Genomic DNA, 17,500 nt, shown 5'->3' on the forward strand with positions numbered 1-17,500 from the left:
TATTTTTTTAGATTTGATTTCCGTAGACATTGGTCATTTATTTAACCAACACATTTTAGGTAAAAATTACGAAATGTTATCCGAGATGTGCTAAATGTATATATAACAAAAAAGTAATGTACAATCATGTTTTGTTGAAAATGGTGGACCCTTAATTTAAGCCACTTTTAGTAAAGGAAGGTATGTCATTTTGTCGTACCGAATAGGTCAAACAACTACTCCACATTAAATCATAGGATAAAACTCCATAATTGTATATATTCTATTTTTACTTGTGGTTATTTTTCTATTATGTGATTTTCTGTAACTTTGGAATTCATACTAATTTCAACACAGATTATTAGTACGGATAATTTTTTCATCTGAAACGCGTTGGTTTAAAATATCACCAACCTGCAAAATATTTAAACTTATCTTATATTTACTTAAAGTGAGTACTTCAAAAAAGAATCCGAATGTTTATTGTGATTGCTCTAGATATGATACATTATATAATGACTTTTATCTTCAAGTCGAACTTTGAAATCTGTACGTCATACTCCTGTACGCTCTACTTATTAAATGGCGGGAGCGTCATAGAGGGTGACAAAAAACAAACAAACAAAGAAACAAAAAAAACCCGGTAATATCTAAACTTGGATAAGCTTTGAGAGAATTAATAAATTATTTTTACTTTTTAGATTTACCAAGCAGAATTTATATTTTTAAAGTCCAGAAAATTTAACTTTGGTGATGCAATAGATTTCTGAGGGAAAAAATATAGTTGGCACACATTTTCGACTGACATATTCACAGCTCAATTGCAATGCAAAGAGCGGTTCGCGTGTCGTGAATTTTCTGCCATCTATGGTCAACAAGTTCAGAACACATGGGACTGTACATAATGGGTCAACAAGTTCACAACCCATGGGACTTTGCATAACCTCAACGGTAAAGACACTAACTGACAATCACACAGTGGATGACCGAAATAAATGAGAACACCACGCAACGTTGCTGCCGTCAGAATCTCTAATTTCATTTGAAGTACATTTTTTGAGCAGCGGTGAAAAAGAGTGTTCTTGTAATACAGACTTGAAACTTTGGACATGTCTGCTACAAAGGTTTGACCTACTGTAGCTGAAGTTTTGTGTCGATCTAAATAATTTTTTTAAGTTATTCGATTTTTGGTGATGACCGTTTTTCTTTGTGTCACCACGTAGTAGTGATATATTTTTATTTATAATAATACTAGAGTAGTTACGGTGATTAAAAGTATGGTGAACAACGTGCAGTATTGTAACAGAACATTTGAACATTTATTTGCATTTGTCAAATATTTCTGTTATTCTGAGGCATTATCGCTTGTAGTAAAGACTAATTATTGAGCCATTAAAATATATCACAACTGATTCTTAACTGCCCGTATTAACCATTAAACTAGGGATACATGTGACTAATTATAATGTGGATTTTGTGAGCCTTAAAGCTAATATTGTCTAGATGTATTGTCTTTATACTTATTATTATAAAATTGATGAAATTATTTTATACGAGCAAGACACGTGAGAATCCTACGTAATGAGAAATATATTGAATCAATAAATATGTTTTGATAAAACTGTTATTTTTCTAGTTAGCGAAAAACAAATTTTATTATTAATTTAGCTTTTTGGACAAAAAAAAAACAATACTACACCTCATATATGTGTTTATTAACATTTCTACGAAACTATTGTCTGTTGTATGTTAAATATAGGAATAAGTGATATTAATTAATACATACTAATAAATACTCAGAAGATACTATTGTAGTACATAGTTCAATACAAATAATAAAAATCACATTGTAACAGATAATTTTTAATTTATTCCTTTAGTAAGCTACCTTTTGGCAGACACATTTTTTGCCCTGTTTTTTTTAATGTTCTCTTTTATGTTACGTTTCTCTGACTGTTTTCTTCAGTGTAGAAACGTTGCATGTCGAAATTGCTACGATTTCCTTTCTAACACCATTAAAACAATAATCATAATTTATTATATTGATATTTGTAAACAAGGCTACATATTTTTGTCTACAGTTAACAAAGCGACACTTTAAAGCAGAATTTCGTGAATTTCGCCTCCACTGGACCAGTCTAACCTTCAAAAGTTGTTTTTCGCCTTTTTTAAAGCGTAAGATACGGAGTAACTAAGGGAAGGATGAGCAGAATATTATATTCTATATTATATTATTCATCGTTTATCTTCTGATTATGTGACATCACTTAAAAGCAGAAAACACAATTAAGTTATAATCAGTACATTAATCTGTACATATATATTAACACTTTTCTTACCGATCCTCTGATATCGTTCAGCATCCCAAAATATGATTAGAATTTAGTCATTAAACATACAAATGTTTATTTCCTGTCTGTATCATTCAACCTAGAACAACTAGTGTTTAGTCACCCACTATTCATATGTGTTCTCCACTATTATTATCCAAAACACTGAAAGAACCCGGTGGTCAAGTAGTTAAGAAAGTGACTGACGGCCTCGGTGTTCTAAGTTCGAATCCACTACGTCCCATAAACTCACTCTCACTTAGGATGATGGCAACCTTCACGTGGTCTTTTCTATAAGTATCCGATGTCTTTCTAGAAAAAAATCTTGCTAGAAAAATATCGTGGAAACCAATACCAACATTGGAATTTTATCGATTCATAACACATGATTCTGTTCTAACATACCAGAATATAACTATACATTAATTACAGCATAAATATTTTATTTTCTGATTATATAGTGTAGCTTTTTCACAACCGAAACGTGTTTAAGCAGTATTCAACAATTAATCTTAGATTGTGTAGTATCAGCTAAACAAATATTAGAGATTACTAAATAACATTCATTTTAATTCTGGGTAGAGACGGTAGTCAGTTTGTTTACAACACGTACAGACAACCTGGTGTCTTAAGTTCGGATCCAGTTGGTTCTACAAAAATCATTTTCACTTGTGGTGTTAGCATCCTTCACGTGACCCCTTCCATTATGACCGATATCTTTTGAGAAATAATTCTGACTAGAAAAATATCGGGGGTACAAATTGCTAACAATAGAATCTTCGGAATCCTAAGATATAATTATGGATTTTATTTTTTCGAATACGACATGTGTCAAGTTTCTATCAGTATATGTAATTGTGTTATACACGTTCTCTTTAAGGAGAAATAAAAAATACGATTGGATCTCGTTGTGACTTATCGAAAGAAACATTTATATTTGATTTCATTTTTTAGTCGTTTGTCTGTTTTAGTTCGGTTATCGTTTTTTTTTATTGACTCTTTGATCTCTCCTCTTAATATTTCCGGTTTCCGAATTTTGAGTCAAAATTGTTTTGTGCTAAATCCTCTACAAGAATAAAACTCTTGCTTTTCTTTGTGTCTATTATTTTTTTAATCCACATTTTATTATTCTCATTTCATTTTCCTTTTTATGAAACATGACTGATTCCTTTTTCATTCTATTGTTCATCAGTCTTCTTCTCTGGGTATTCAATCTAGTGTTCTCCGATTAAATAATCTCTTAAACATTAGTCGTACTTGAATTGTTACTGTGATTATGTATATTAGTGCTGGTGGTTGTAGTCGTCGTCCCGGCGGAACTGTTAGCGTTGGGTCCGTTGTTTTGTGTGGCTGTAATGAGTTTTAGTTTCAGCCAGCCGGGCCTCTGCGGACAGCAGTTACAGAACGTCGCCACAAACGTATTCCGAAATTGGCGGCTCATGCCGCAATAAAGCACAAAGTTAATCGCATTGTTCATCAGCGCCATGATATCCAACATATCACCTAGAGGCATGTAGATACACATGAAGAAAGTGTCTATAACACTACTCAGGAGGGTGAGAATACCCTGCGGTAACTCGGTGAGTAGGAAAAGCATAACAACAGCCAAGAGCATCCCTGTGGTCCGGTTGTGCTCTCCGTGACGATCCGATTCATCCTTTCGTCCCTGGCTCTTCAGTTTCAGCCGTTTCTTGTAGGCACGGTGCATCACGATGATCAGGAGTATGGTGAGGATAGTAAGAGTCACGCAGGGAATGAGTTTAATCAGGATAGCCTGTACCCAGTAATTGATACCGTGTATCACATGGGCAAACGATGACTTGCTGGCTCCTATCCTGTAGGTCATCTGCTTGACGTGGATGGGCGGATAATGACTAATGACGGAATCACCGATGATCCCCGTTCGATTCTCGTACGTCTGCGTGATTTCGATCTCTTCAATCACATTAAGAATGAAGTTGGGAATACATACGATCACAGTGCAAATATGGACGACAATGATCGTCTGTTTGGATCGGTTCAGGTTGCACAGCTGAAGACCCTGCACCGGGTAGCAAATGTAGATGTAACGAAAGATGGCGAGCGCAATGGTCAGGCCGATGGCGATGGTATGTGTCACGATGGTAAAGTTTGCGTGAAAAAGTAGGAGTATGATCCATCCGTAGCTGCGCGTGGATAGCCGAGGGATGTCCGTGTCCCGTAGGATGTAAAAATGCAGAGCGAACGGGAAATAGGAGGCCATGGTCAGCATGTCCGCTACAGCCAACCATGTCAGGATGAGATTCGTAGAGGAGACCATGTTACGTCGCGTCAGACAAACGATATTGGCCAGATTGGCCATGAAGCCGAAAAGACACACTATCGCACTGACGTAACCATGAATATTAGCGTACCGTTCGCTGAAGTCGGACAGACTTTCAACAGAGCTTCTTTGAAGGAGATCATCATCAGTTAGGTTACAATTTGTTGGCATCGTAGACATGATTACAGCTGTTTTTTCCCCTCAAGGGTAATCAGTTAAATAGTATGATTACTTTAAGCTCCGGACTATCCTTTGTATTTTTTAATTTTTGTATTATTTTTTAACAGATTATGTTTAAAATGCGCTTTTCCTCAGTAACACAAGGATCCATTTTAAAGTGTATTATAGTTTTGAATATAACCGTCAATCCGGATGCAGGAGTCGATGAGGGTACTCAGTGAAATGGTATATTTACTTAAAGATCCGTAGGAAAGTTTTTTATTTTTAGCTATTTTTATATGTATAATAAATATTTTCCTCGGCGACACATAAATTCATTAAAAATTCTTACGAGAGTTTTAAACAAAAATGTCAATATTGATGAAATATAGAAATCAATAATATTTTTAATAACCACGTTGTAGAAAAATAATGAAAACCTTAGAATTATTTTTGTTGTATACAGTAATATTTATGTCTTTCTTTTTTAAAGAAGAAAACAATTAGCCTTCCGATAAGGTGCACCAACAAATCGATATGCAACCCTTTAAGCAAATTGCAATATCAATTTTTTTTCTTTTTGAGAACGAAATATCTTTTTGAATTTTCAGAAACATTCATTCAAACTCATTCTTCATTTTTTCCGAGTGTTGACAAGCAGGATGTTGTTTCTCTAATCATGTCAACGTAAATATTATTTTGACGGTTTCGTATTAGTTGGATTTAATAATAACTTTTAGTGAAATCGTTCAGATTTAATGATGAATTCAACTTGGAAAATGGCCGCCACTGCTTAAGTGAAGGTTGGATTTTACCTTCACGTATTGAAGAGTTCTCTATTCAATATTTTTTTTCTTTAATGGCGGGGGTTAGCGGAGATTTTGATGGCAAAGATGTCAGCATTAATTTCCTCCCAATGACGACCTGAAAAGATAAAAATACAAAGAGAAATAAAATGGAAAATCGAGGAAAAAAATTAAACAATAAAACCGAACGACTATTAGTCATGCGCATGAAAGGAGAAAGAACGAGTCAAGAAATTATATATATATAAAGCTGACCTTGTATGTCTGTCTATGTGACGGTTCCCATATTGTTTTTTTTCTATTGTATTCTGATACAATTACCGATTCTGTACAAAAATACCGATTTTGATTTTTTTTTTATAGATGTCGAAATATTTAACTGTAAAATGGTTGTTTCTCAAACGTAAAAACACATGCTATATATGATTATATTTTCTTAAACGTAAAAATGCACTTAGGGGGTGCTCTACAGATGTTAGTTTTGCTGGTAGTTATTATTTTATCATTACTGCCAACAGTGGAAGATTTTGTTTTAAACAAAATTACATAAAAAAAATAAATAAATAAAGACACTTATTTTGGGCATAACACATAGGCACATATTTTTTCGATTTCGATACTGATTCGATTTTCGATTTTACCAATTCCCGAACACATCCACACACACACACACATATATATATATATATATATATATATATATATATATATATATATGTCCGTGTGTGTATATATATATATATGTGTGTGTGTGTGTGTGTGTGTGTGTGTGTGTGTGTGTTCATTGAATCTGTCAGACATATTGGATTTGGTCGTTAGCCGGTAAAGATAGCTACTAATAGCTGGTCAAAATTGAAAAGAGATTCGAATTTAGCAGACGGAAGTCGACATAAATAGCTTTTGTATGCATGCGCAATGTACATTCATATGTAGTTTCGATTTTACCTCGTCATATTTTAAAAAAACAAAAACTTTTTAAATTTTTAAATCGCTATCATATATTGAGTACACTATAATAATTAATAGAGATCGAGTATGAATACAAGTCTAAATACTAAATTTACAATAATAAGAATAACAATAATAATAATAATAATAATAATAATAATAATAAATTCTAGATCTGCACGAGATAAAATATATTTTACGACCGAGTACCACTGGGCAGTCGGATAATGCATACATACATACATATCTATATATCTATAAAAGTGAACGTGTCTGTGTGTCTGGCTGTGTGTCTGTCGGTCGGTCTGTCTGTGTCGATTTCCCTACGCAATAACTCTGTCAATTTTTAGTCTACAGATTCGAATTTGATATACAGGGTACTGAGATTTGGGAAACTCGATGTGATCGGTTTTCCTCCAGAAATTAGGCTGTTAAGGAGTCAAAGTTAAACGATTTGACCTTTGAGAACTCTACCAAACTCCTCTGACAATTTTGGGTCTAAACACTTTAATTTTTAGATATAGGTTCCTTGACCATTGGATCTAACTTAATAACTTGATTTGAGACCAAAACAATAAATGTTAAGGGTCATAATAGGGGTCAAAGTTAAAAAAAAGTAACTTTTCTTTTGCTCAGCATACACCTCAAAACACCCGGGCAACGCAGGGCACCCATGCTAGTATATCTATAAAAGTGAACGTGTCTATGCATCTGTGTCTGTGTCTGTGTGTGCACATTTTCCTACGCAATCACTGTCAATTTAAAGTCTACATACTCGATCTTTGATATACAGGGTACTGAGATTTGGAAAAGCTTTTGTGATCGGTTTTCGGCCAGAAATTGAGCTGTTAAAGGGGTCAAAGTTCAACGATTTGACATTTGAGGACTCTACTAAAGTCCTCCGACAATTTGGGGTCCAACCACTTGAAATTTTTGATATAGGTTACTTGAACATGGATCTAACTTAATAACTGGATTTGAGCACAAAACAATAAATTTTAAGGGGTCATAATAGGGGTCAAAGTTAAAAAAAATTGACCGCTTTTTGTGTTTTTTTTTTGCTCAACATACACATCCACACACCCGAGCAACGCCGAGCTGAAATACTAGTATGTATGTATGTATATATATATATATATATATATATAGTCGATAAAAGTGAAGCTTCCTATTTTTACACAAAGAAGTTTAAAAAAAACTATGAAAACGGAGGTGGTACCATTAAAACAAGCGACTTTTTGTGGTGCAGCATTCATTTTTCTAGGTAGTCCCCTTCATTCTCAATGCAAGTTTCAAGGGACTTTATCATAGGAGGGTCGTTCCTAAATTGAAGCGTCTACTTTTTATAACCGATAAGTTTAGGAATTGATACATTTTTGCCAGAAATTCAATGACGGCTCTCTGTTTATGTCGTTGTTTCCTTACGATCTCTGACTGTCCATATCAGAAACAAAGAATCGGACATTTCAGGTCAAAAATGTATAAGTTCAGTTGCCATAACCATTCAATTAGCAATCCCATCTAATGTAATCGGGCTAAATAAAATTTTTAACAGCTTTTTTTTATCTATCTATCTATCTATCTTCATATATATATATATATATATATATATATATATATATATATATATATATATATAACTGTTTATTTACATATATAACAAATAGTTATAGTTTGAAGCCTTTGTACGAAAAACCACAATATCCTTTGTGATAAAACTCAAAAAATTTGCATTCAAATATATGAAACATTTGGGATGTTATTATCACTCTTATCGATAATCGAATGTGAAATGCAAATAAATTCTTTAGACAAGTTATATTTATTAGAATCCGGTCTTACCCGGAAGCAGAAAAGATAATAAAAATGGGTACCAATAGCATCCATTTCGCTCTTCTTCCCGTTTTCGCTCAACTAACCTTTTCTGGTTTTATCACTCCTACTTTATGTGGAAACTTCCAATAAATATTTGAATGATTACTACAAGGTAGCATTTACCTCGCTGTTTCTATAACCCACAAAAGAATAAACGCTGCTTTTGTTTTACCCGCGATAATGCTTCTCTCTTATATATATATATATATATATATATATATATATATATATTTATATATATATTTATATATATATATATATATATTTATATATATATATAATGAACGTGTCTGCGTCTGTGTGTGTGTACATATTTTTACGCAATAACTCTGTCAATTTTCAGTTTACAGACCCGAAATTTGATATACAGCGTACTGAGATTTGGGAAAATCTTTGTAATCCGTTTTCGGTCAGAAATTGAGCTGTTAAGGCGTCAAAGTTCAACGATTTGACCTTTGAGAACTCTACTAAACTGTTCCAACACTTTGGGTCTAAACACTTGAAATTTTAGATATATGTTCCTTGGACATGGATCTAACGTAACTTGATTGGAACCCAAAATAATACATTTTAAGGGGTCATAATAGGGGCCAAAGTTAAAAAAATAACTGCTTTTTTTCTTTGCTCAAGACTCACCTGCGAACACCCGGGCAGCGCCGGGCTGAACTGCAAGTATATATATATATATATATATATATATATATATATATATATATATATATATATATATATAAGTTATAAAATATATATGCCAATTAAGCTACACAGAATATACCGCGTTTCATCCACACTACGATTCATCAGGTTTATGAATCTTGGTGTGGAAGAAACGCGGAATATTCTGTTAGCTTAATTGCCATATATATTTCATAACTTACTACCTAGCTCTACTTACGTATTGAGCGCTGTTGAATTAAATACTTCAATTTTACGCATAAATTTATACTTTCGTATATTAATTTATATGATTAAATGTAGTCTGCCGACTGTCAACACGACGGTTCTAGGTTCAATCCTTGGCTTGGGAGAGATGCTAGTCTAGCGGCACTGATGAGTTGTGATACAACGAAACAGGACTGTATATCGCTGACTACAAATATATATATATGTGTGTGTATGTATATATATATATATATATATATATATATATATATATATATATATATGTATGTGCGTGTGTGTGTGTGTGTGATTCATTTGTTTTTGTTTCGTGATACGTTTTGAACGAATTCAATTATTTCTACGTACGAAAGTACATTTTCCCTTAATGCGAGTCGGGAATAATTTCCCCTTTGACCAATATGGTACCCTCACATGGGGAGCGGAATGTGTATTGTTTTTTTTTTATATAATTATCCACTGACATGTGGTTCGTCGTCTACGTGTCAGTGGATAATTATATTAAAAAAAAACAAAAAAATGTCGCTTCCAATTTGGGGTTACCAAATTAGTCAAAGGGAAAATTATTCCCAACTGGCATTTAGGTAAAAATGCACTTTCGTATAGATAATTGAATTCGTTCAAAAAGTATCGCAAAACAAAAATAAATAAATAAGTAACATATATGTAAATCGCGATATATTCAACAGTCGCGCTAGATAGCCTAGTGGTAGAGGTTTACGCTTTTTACAATGGAGTCCTGGTTTCGAATCTCGCTAGGTTCAGACACTCTGATGAGTCCTAGATGACGAAACACTTGTCTGTGGATAATTATATAAAAAACTCTCTCTCTATATATATATATATATAAAGTTATAGGTTTTTAAAGTGATATTAAGGTTAGTAAGAGTGCGGAATAAAAGAAGAGCAATATATTATTAATATCAACAAATCTACATGACGCGGCACTGGACATGATAATGTTTCGAACAGGTTAAAACAAGACGTCCTCACCAGGCGACTTATACAAATGCATATACTATCAGGAACACACGCCGTCACGCAGGATTGAATTGAACAATGCTATAAAACTTCTGCACTTTATACATTAATTTACGCCATTGCATAAACATAAGTTTATAAAAATAAATCGTGAGACTTCTACAGCGCAATGTAGACTACAATTTATTGTGGTCTAAATCATCCCGGAGAGCTATTTAAAGCTTCGTACCGGTGCATTTTTTTGGGCCCCCGACTAGTGCAGGAAATTAATCGATTTGATTGAAAAATGAGCAATTTCACCGTATAATGAACTAAACTAGTATAGTGCATAATGTATCACACACACACACACACACACACACACACACACACACACATATATATATATATATATATATACAAACACACACATATTTCCATACACACACACGTATACATATACATATATATATATATATATATATATATATATATATATATATATATCTAAGTTAACTAATGGAGGTGGATATCCATTAGTAATAAAAATCCTTTTAATGTTTTCAATTTCCACATCAATAAAAGGTGGGGAACAAATAGCAAGTGCCCGATGGGTTAAGTTTCTAATAAGATTTAGTTTCCTGGTTGTGGGTGCAAAAGAATCCCAACTAAGATAAAGACCAGTGAAAGTGGGTTTTCTATAAATAGATGTCATAAAGGAAAGCCCACGTTTAGAAACTAACACATCAAGGAAAGGAAGGGAGTTATCTTTTTCCACCTCCATCGTAAATTTGAGAGAAGGGTGTAAATTATTTAATAAGTGGAAAAAGGACATAGCTTCATCATGCGTTGCGAAACAAGAAAAAGTGTCGTCAACATAACGCATGTAAAATGCTGGTTTAGGGTACTTGTCAAACAACGTCTGTTCTAAAAAACCCACAAAAATATTGGCCAAAGTTGGGCCAAGGGGTGATCCCATCGATATACCGTCGAACTGGCGATACATCACATCGTTGAAACTAAAGGAAACTGACTTAGTAGCAAGTTCCAAAAGTTCAACGAACACCGCCTCAGGAAAAGAGGGGAGGGGGCCAGGGCCTCTATAAAGAAAATCAGCACATATGTCAATGACCTCGTCAAGAGGGACATTGGTAAACAAATTGCTAATATCAAAGGAGACCAAATAACAGTTGTTAGTGGTAAGAGGAAGCTCCTTGATAGTCGATGCGAAATGAAAAGAATCAGGTGTGCAATGTGTTGAATAAAAAGAACAGACTGGTTCAAGAATTAAAACCAGCCATTTAGCCAGATTGTGTTGGGCCGAACCTACCATCGACAAAATTGGTCTCAATGGAGTATCAATTTTGTGTACCTTAGGCAATCCGTAAATCCTGGGGCGTTGAGAGCCCACCGGTCGGATATTATTGTAAACTTCCTTAGATAAATATTTAAGTTTATGCCATCGAAGTAGTTTATTTTGAAGCTTGGTTTCAATTGAAGGAGTGTCATCAGAGTCCAGGGAACCTAAACAGATAAATTTGCTGTCATTGTTAAGAATAGAAAGCATTTTTGCAATGTAGTCTTGACGGTCAAGGATAACTACACCGTTGCCTTTATCTGGGCGAGAAATGTAAATCTCATTATTGCATTTTAATTGCTTAGCCGCAATGAAATGATTATTTTGCCAAATAAAATGGCGAGAAGAAATATTGCATTGACTGAATTTATTGGCTAATTCAGTCAAGAGAGATTTAACAATATTTAAGTTGTCACCCGAACCATTATTTTTTTATTTGTGAAAATAAAATCTCAAATTCACTAAGAGTTTGAGTTACGTCAATCTGGCGAGGAGGGACACAAAATTCAAGTCCCCTAGACAACACAAACATATCGACTTCTGGCAATTTAAATTTAGAGAAATTAAATATATGCTGATCCGAGAATGAAGGCTTGCCAAATTTATTTTTAATCAAAAGGTTTAAGAAAGTAGTAAAATTTTTGATTATTTGTATGACGACACTTAACATCCTTGGCTGAAAGTAGCTTAGAAAATCGAAGTTTATCAAATGGAGACAACGTTTTCCAAGCGAGAGTCCAAACCGAGTAATGTTTACTCTGTAAGCTAAGAAGCACATCAGAATAAAATGTTATTTCGTCTTTTAAAAAGGCCACCGTAAGGTTCCAAGAATTCCTACATTTAATCTTGGAAATGCGTCTACAGATATAGCCCGGTGCAACATGATTCGATAGACATCCACGAAGGAACTTGATTTTACATTTGATGGAGGTGATCTTGTTTCTCAGGTGAATTATATTATTTAACGAATGAATGAAGTTTTTGCCATAATGGTTCAATAAATGGGATATAACTTTATTCGATTGGCAAAATTTTAGAATAATTATAAAAAAGTGAACCATATCGTAAATTCAATCAACTAAAAAATGGAAACCGGGGTGAGGAAAAGAATATATATATATATATATATATATATATATATATATATATATATATATATATATATATATATATATATATATATAATGGGGCAAATTATATGTACAATTAAATAAAATAAATAAGTCGATTAAAAAACGATCGTTAAAATATACCCAAAACGCTTTTCGTTCAGACAAACATTTTCAAGGGTCATAAGTCTGAAAATTATTATTATTTTTTTTTTTAGAATATTTGGTAGTGATATGGAATACGAGCGGAGAGGAGGTTAAGAAAAACAAACAAACTTGCTCTGCTAAACTCTGGCATTCCTTAGCACACATTGTACAGACATGTGGACCAATAGCAGCACGTTCTTGCTGTCCTTTTTATGCAGGATCAAATGCCGTTTCAAACCGCCTGTCGTTTTGTATACCCGCCCGCAGTTAACACAGACTATCTCTGGCAACTCACGGTTGTTTTGTGGCCCACTGCGCCGATGAGTAGACTGGTGACTCATCAGCCCAGCTCTGCTCAGACATATTCTTCCGCACACCCCACAATCCAGACTAATCTGGCGCCCCCCCCCCACCCACGGCTCCTTTCACTCTCCCTTTCCGGATATCGCACTTCAGCTCCTCATACTGGGTTCGATCCGCCTCAAATTTGGCAACACCTCCCCACAAGGTCCTTCTCCACCCTCCAAAGCAAGACTCTCCCAGGTTCTTTCATCAATCTCACTTTTTTTAAAGGTGAATCTTAAACAATCTTTATATCTCAATTTAGGCTTTTGAGCCAGACGTAAAGTGGTCAAGGTCTGGTGTGCACATGTGTTTAAAGCACACAGATGTTTTAGCGTCTTTCTGTGTTTCTCCCAGACAAATCAACCCAACGTGCACGTCGTGACCACTGGCACGCAGATGAACGGCGAGTGTCCTGCGCCATATAACTGGACCTCCACTGCGTTGTTGACCGAGGTTATTTAACCAAAGGCTAAGGGCGAGCTAATCCTGACAGAAATCTCCAGAGGAGCTTAGGCCCTGTAAGCTGCGGCATATATGACCCACCGGCGTGTAGAATATGCTCTGGTGCCCAGCAACCTAAGTTCCAGTCATGGATCAAATGGCATGGTGGATGGAGAGGGCTCTGTAAGCCGTAGTGAAGGCAACCTTCCTAGGAGAAGGAAAACTGTGATATAAAACCTGCGATGACAGCTGCATCCAATGATGTTGACTTGCTCTTCTTTTTGGATCAATGTGGCAATTGTTTAGAGAGTGGGGTTCTCTTGGTGCAAAGTTTTCCCCACTATAACTACACTCATGCATAGGCATTGCTCAATATGAATTAGATACACTTTTTACTATCTCGTGTATCTTGATAGCGGGAGGAAAGTAAAGAAAAAGGCTGGTAGTAGCCTAAAACGGCAAAACATTCAATGAAGTTGGCAAATATGGTTATACACGTAAATGGCAATAAGGGAACTGGAATTTCCAGAGCCTGGCCCGGCAGGTGTTTCAGGGCTCCACAGGCTGGACCCGGTCATCATCATGCTACTGCGAGGAAATATATGACAATGACCATCGGCTGTTGGAAATGTGCGGACGCTGCCTGACTTGCCGTCAGCAATAACGCGTCCAGAGCGTTGATCTACTCTAGTATCTAAGGAACGCCAACGTTATGACATGGACATAGTTGCTCTGTCTGAGACAAGGCTGGCTGATGAGGGACATTTTTTTGAGTTGGCTGGGGCTTACACCATTTTCTGGGGTGATAGAGCAGATGGATGTAAGAGGAAATCAGGTGTGGCTTTTACTATAAAGGCATCAATTCTTTCTAGCCTGGAAGAACTTCCCTGTTGTGTGAGTGACCGGATCATGGCTATGAGGTTACCTCTGGTAAATGGTTGTTATGCAACTATTTTTAGTGTCTATGCGCCCATTATGGATGCAACAGAAGATGAAAAGGTTGTTTTCTGCCTTGCTGTGTGCAGTGTAGTTAGACGCATTCCTTCTGCTGATAAGATCTTCATTCTTGGAGATTTTAATGCTAGGGTGAAAAGAGATTTTGAAACCTGCGATGTGCTTAGTAAACACAGAGTGGGCAAGTGTAATAGCAATGGTCTGATGTTGTTGCATTTTTGTTCAGAAATGGGTTTTAAAATCGGTAACACCGTGTTCCAGCAGAAGGGTAAATACAAGACGACCTGGATACATCCTGGTTCCAAACGATACCACTTGATAGAATATGTGTTAGTCCGAAAACGTGAGATGATGGATATCTGCAGTGTTCGTGTCATGCAGGGTGCAGAGTGCTAGACCGTCCATCAGTTGGTCCGTGCAAAGATTAAGTGTGTTGAGAAGCCCAAGATGAGGGGAGCTATTATGGCTATCCCAATGGGACTTAATGTTGCCCGTCTAAGGGACAATATTGTGAGGGAGAAACTAGTTAAGGAGATGGAAGAGATTGATTGTGAAAATACATGGCCTGCTTTTAAGGAATCTGTCTATGAGGTATATGAGAGAGCATTAGGTTATTGTGAGCATAAACATCCGGAGGTGTTCAATGAGAATGATACTAAAATTCAGGCTCTGTGTGATTCAAAATCCAGGGCATTGCACGCTTAGCTCGGGGATGGTTTGACGAATGGTGATCAAGATCGATTGAGGGACAAGTTTAAGGCTATCAAGCACGAGGTGCAGAGGAGGTTGCGTAACATGCACGATGAATTGTAGAGGCAGAAAGCTAGGGAAATACAGCTCGCCTCGGATTCGAACAACACCAAGGTCTTATACAGCCTACTGCGTGCGGTTTACAGACCATCCAGATCACTTATCACTTCTCTGCGCTCGAGAGATGGTGGGGATATTCTTCGAGACCCTACCGACATTTTTCATAGATGGAGGTAGCATTTCGATGACTTTCTGAACAGACCTTCTTACGTTGATCAGGAGTTTGTTAGGTCGATTCCTAACAATCCGGTCAAGGATATCTTGGCAGAGGTTCCTTCGCTCCAGGATGTTGAAGCAGCTGTCCATAAGCTGAACAATGGAAACTCTCCTGACCTGAATCGTTTGCATGCAGATATCTTTAAATGTTCTGGACCCAAGATGATGCAAAGCTTAGCGGAATTGTAGCAGACTGCTTGGCGGGATGAGTGTATTCCGCAAGATTGGCGGGATGCAATGATGGTAGTGCTATACAAGGGGAAGAGTAGCAGAGATGAATGTGGAAACTATCGGGCATCTCTTTGCTGTCAGTAGTCGGTAAGGTGCTCTGTAGCAGAATGTTGGAGCACATTGCTGACGATGTTTTGCCTGAGTCGCAGCGTGGTTTCAGAAGATGTCGAGAGATAGTGGATATGATTTTTACAGCCAGGAAACTGCAGGAGAACTGTATAGAACAGCAAAAGGGACTGTATCAGGCGTTAATCGATTTAACTAAGGCCTTTGATACAGTCAACAGGGATGCTTTGTGGAAGATTCTGAAAAAGCTTGGCTGTCCTGGCAAGATTGTAACCATCTTAAAGCTCTTCCACGATGATATGAAGGCTGTGATCAACGTTGGGGGAAAGCTGGCTTATCCTATCTCAGTAGAAAATGGTGTTAAGCAGGGAGACATTCCAGCACCCACAATCTTTGCGTTGTATTTCACCATGGTCCTTCGGATGGCATTTGGGGGGTGCTCTGCTGGTGTCTATATTCGTTACCGAACTACTGGGGGGTTTGTTAACATTAGGAGCTTCAATGCAAGTACAAAGGTACTCTCCAACACGATTCGTGACTTGCTCTATGCAGATATCTGTGATCTGGTGGCTCATACGGTGACTGATATGCAGCATCTTGTGGACGCTTTTGCGGTTGCCTGCAGCGCATTGGGCCTGACCATCAATCTGAAATAAAACTCTCTTAATGTATCAGCCTGCTCCCGACATTCCATACTATGAGCGTTCAGTTTCTATCTGTGGGTCAAGGATAGCGGTTGTCACCAAGCTTGTATACTTCGGTAGCACACTGAGTATGTCCGGTGCCCTGGATGATGAGGTATCGTTACGGATCAGCCGGGCCAGTGATGCCTTCGGAAAGTTGGACGGGCGTTTGTGGAGACGACATGGTATCTTGCTGCCATCTAAGATTAAGGTTTATGCCGTATGCGTTCTCTCTACTCTTTTCTATGGTTGTGAAACTTGAACAACATACAGGGAACATTCGAGACGTCTCGTGCGGTTTCACCAGATGTGCCTACGGCGAATCTTAAGTGTGGGTTGGCAGATGTATATCAGTGATGTGGAGGTGCTTGAACGGACCCAATACCTTAGCATTGAGGCTCACGTTATCAACATAGACTGAGATGGAGTGGACAGGTGGTGAGGATGTTAGACAGTCGACTTCCCAAACAACACCTCTCTGGCGAGCTCGCCGAGGGAAGACACAAATATACACAAATATACACACATATATACACACCTACATAGGGACTAACATACGTACATTTACATGACCTATGCATACATACACGTATACATATACATATACATACATAAATACATATGCATATACATACATATATATTTATACCCACAAACATACATATACATACATAAACATACAGAGATACATACATGTACATACAGACGCATACGAATAGATGTAGGTACGAAATAAGTAGCCTGAATTAGTAAAACATAAGTAAGCTACTAAGGCGCATTAATGATAATATTATTATTCTGAACGCACCTGTTCAAATGCATACATATATACATGCAGATACATGCACATATTTTTACATATGCATACTTATATAATTAAAT

At 36.4% G+C, this 17,500-nt stretch overlaps 1 protein-coding gene across 1 annotated transcript in view; it reads right to left on the minus strand.

Annotated features, from left to right (window-relative positions):
• Nucleotides 1–3,454: 3,454 nt before the first annotated feature.
• Nucleotides 3,455–17,500, minus strand: part of LOC145245819 (G-protein coupled receptor dmsr-1-like) — a 526,090-nt gene continuing 512,044 nt past the window's right edge. Inside the window, exon 5 of the mRNA XM_080107469.1 lies at nt 3,455–5,694. Within this exon, the coding sequence (XP_079963595.1) occupies nt 3,550–4,791 (1,242 nt within the window). The 5' untranslated portion in view covers nt 4,792–5,694 and the 3' untranslated portion in view covers nt 3,455–3,549. The remainder of the gene's footprint in view (nt 5,695–17,500) is intronic.

This window comes from Euprymna scolopes, chromosome 23 (assembly GCF_053919585.1).
Source record: "Euprymna scolopes isolate OS-2025 chromosome 23, ASM5391958v1, whole genome shotgun sequence".
NCBI classification, from domain to species: Eukaryota; Metazoa; Mollusca; class Cephalopoda; order Sepiida; family Sepiolidae; genus Euprymna; species Euprymna scolopes.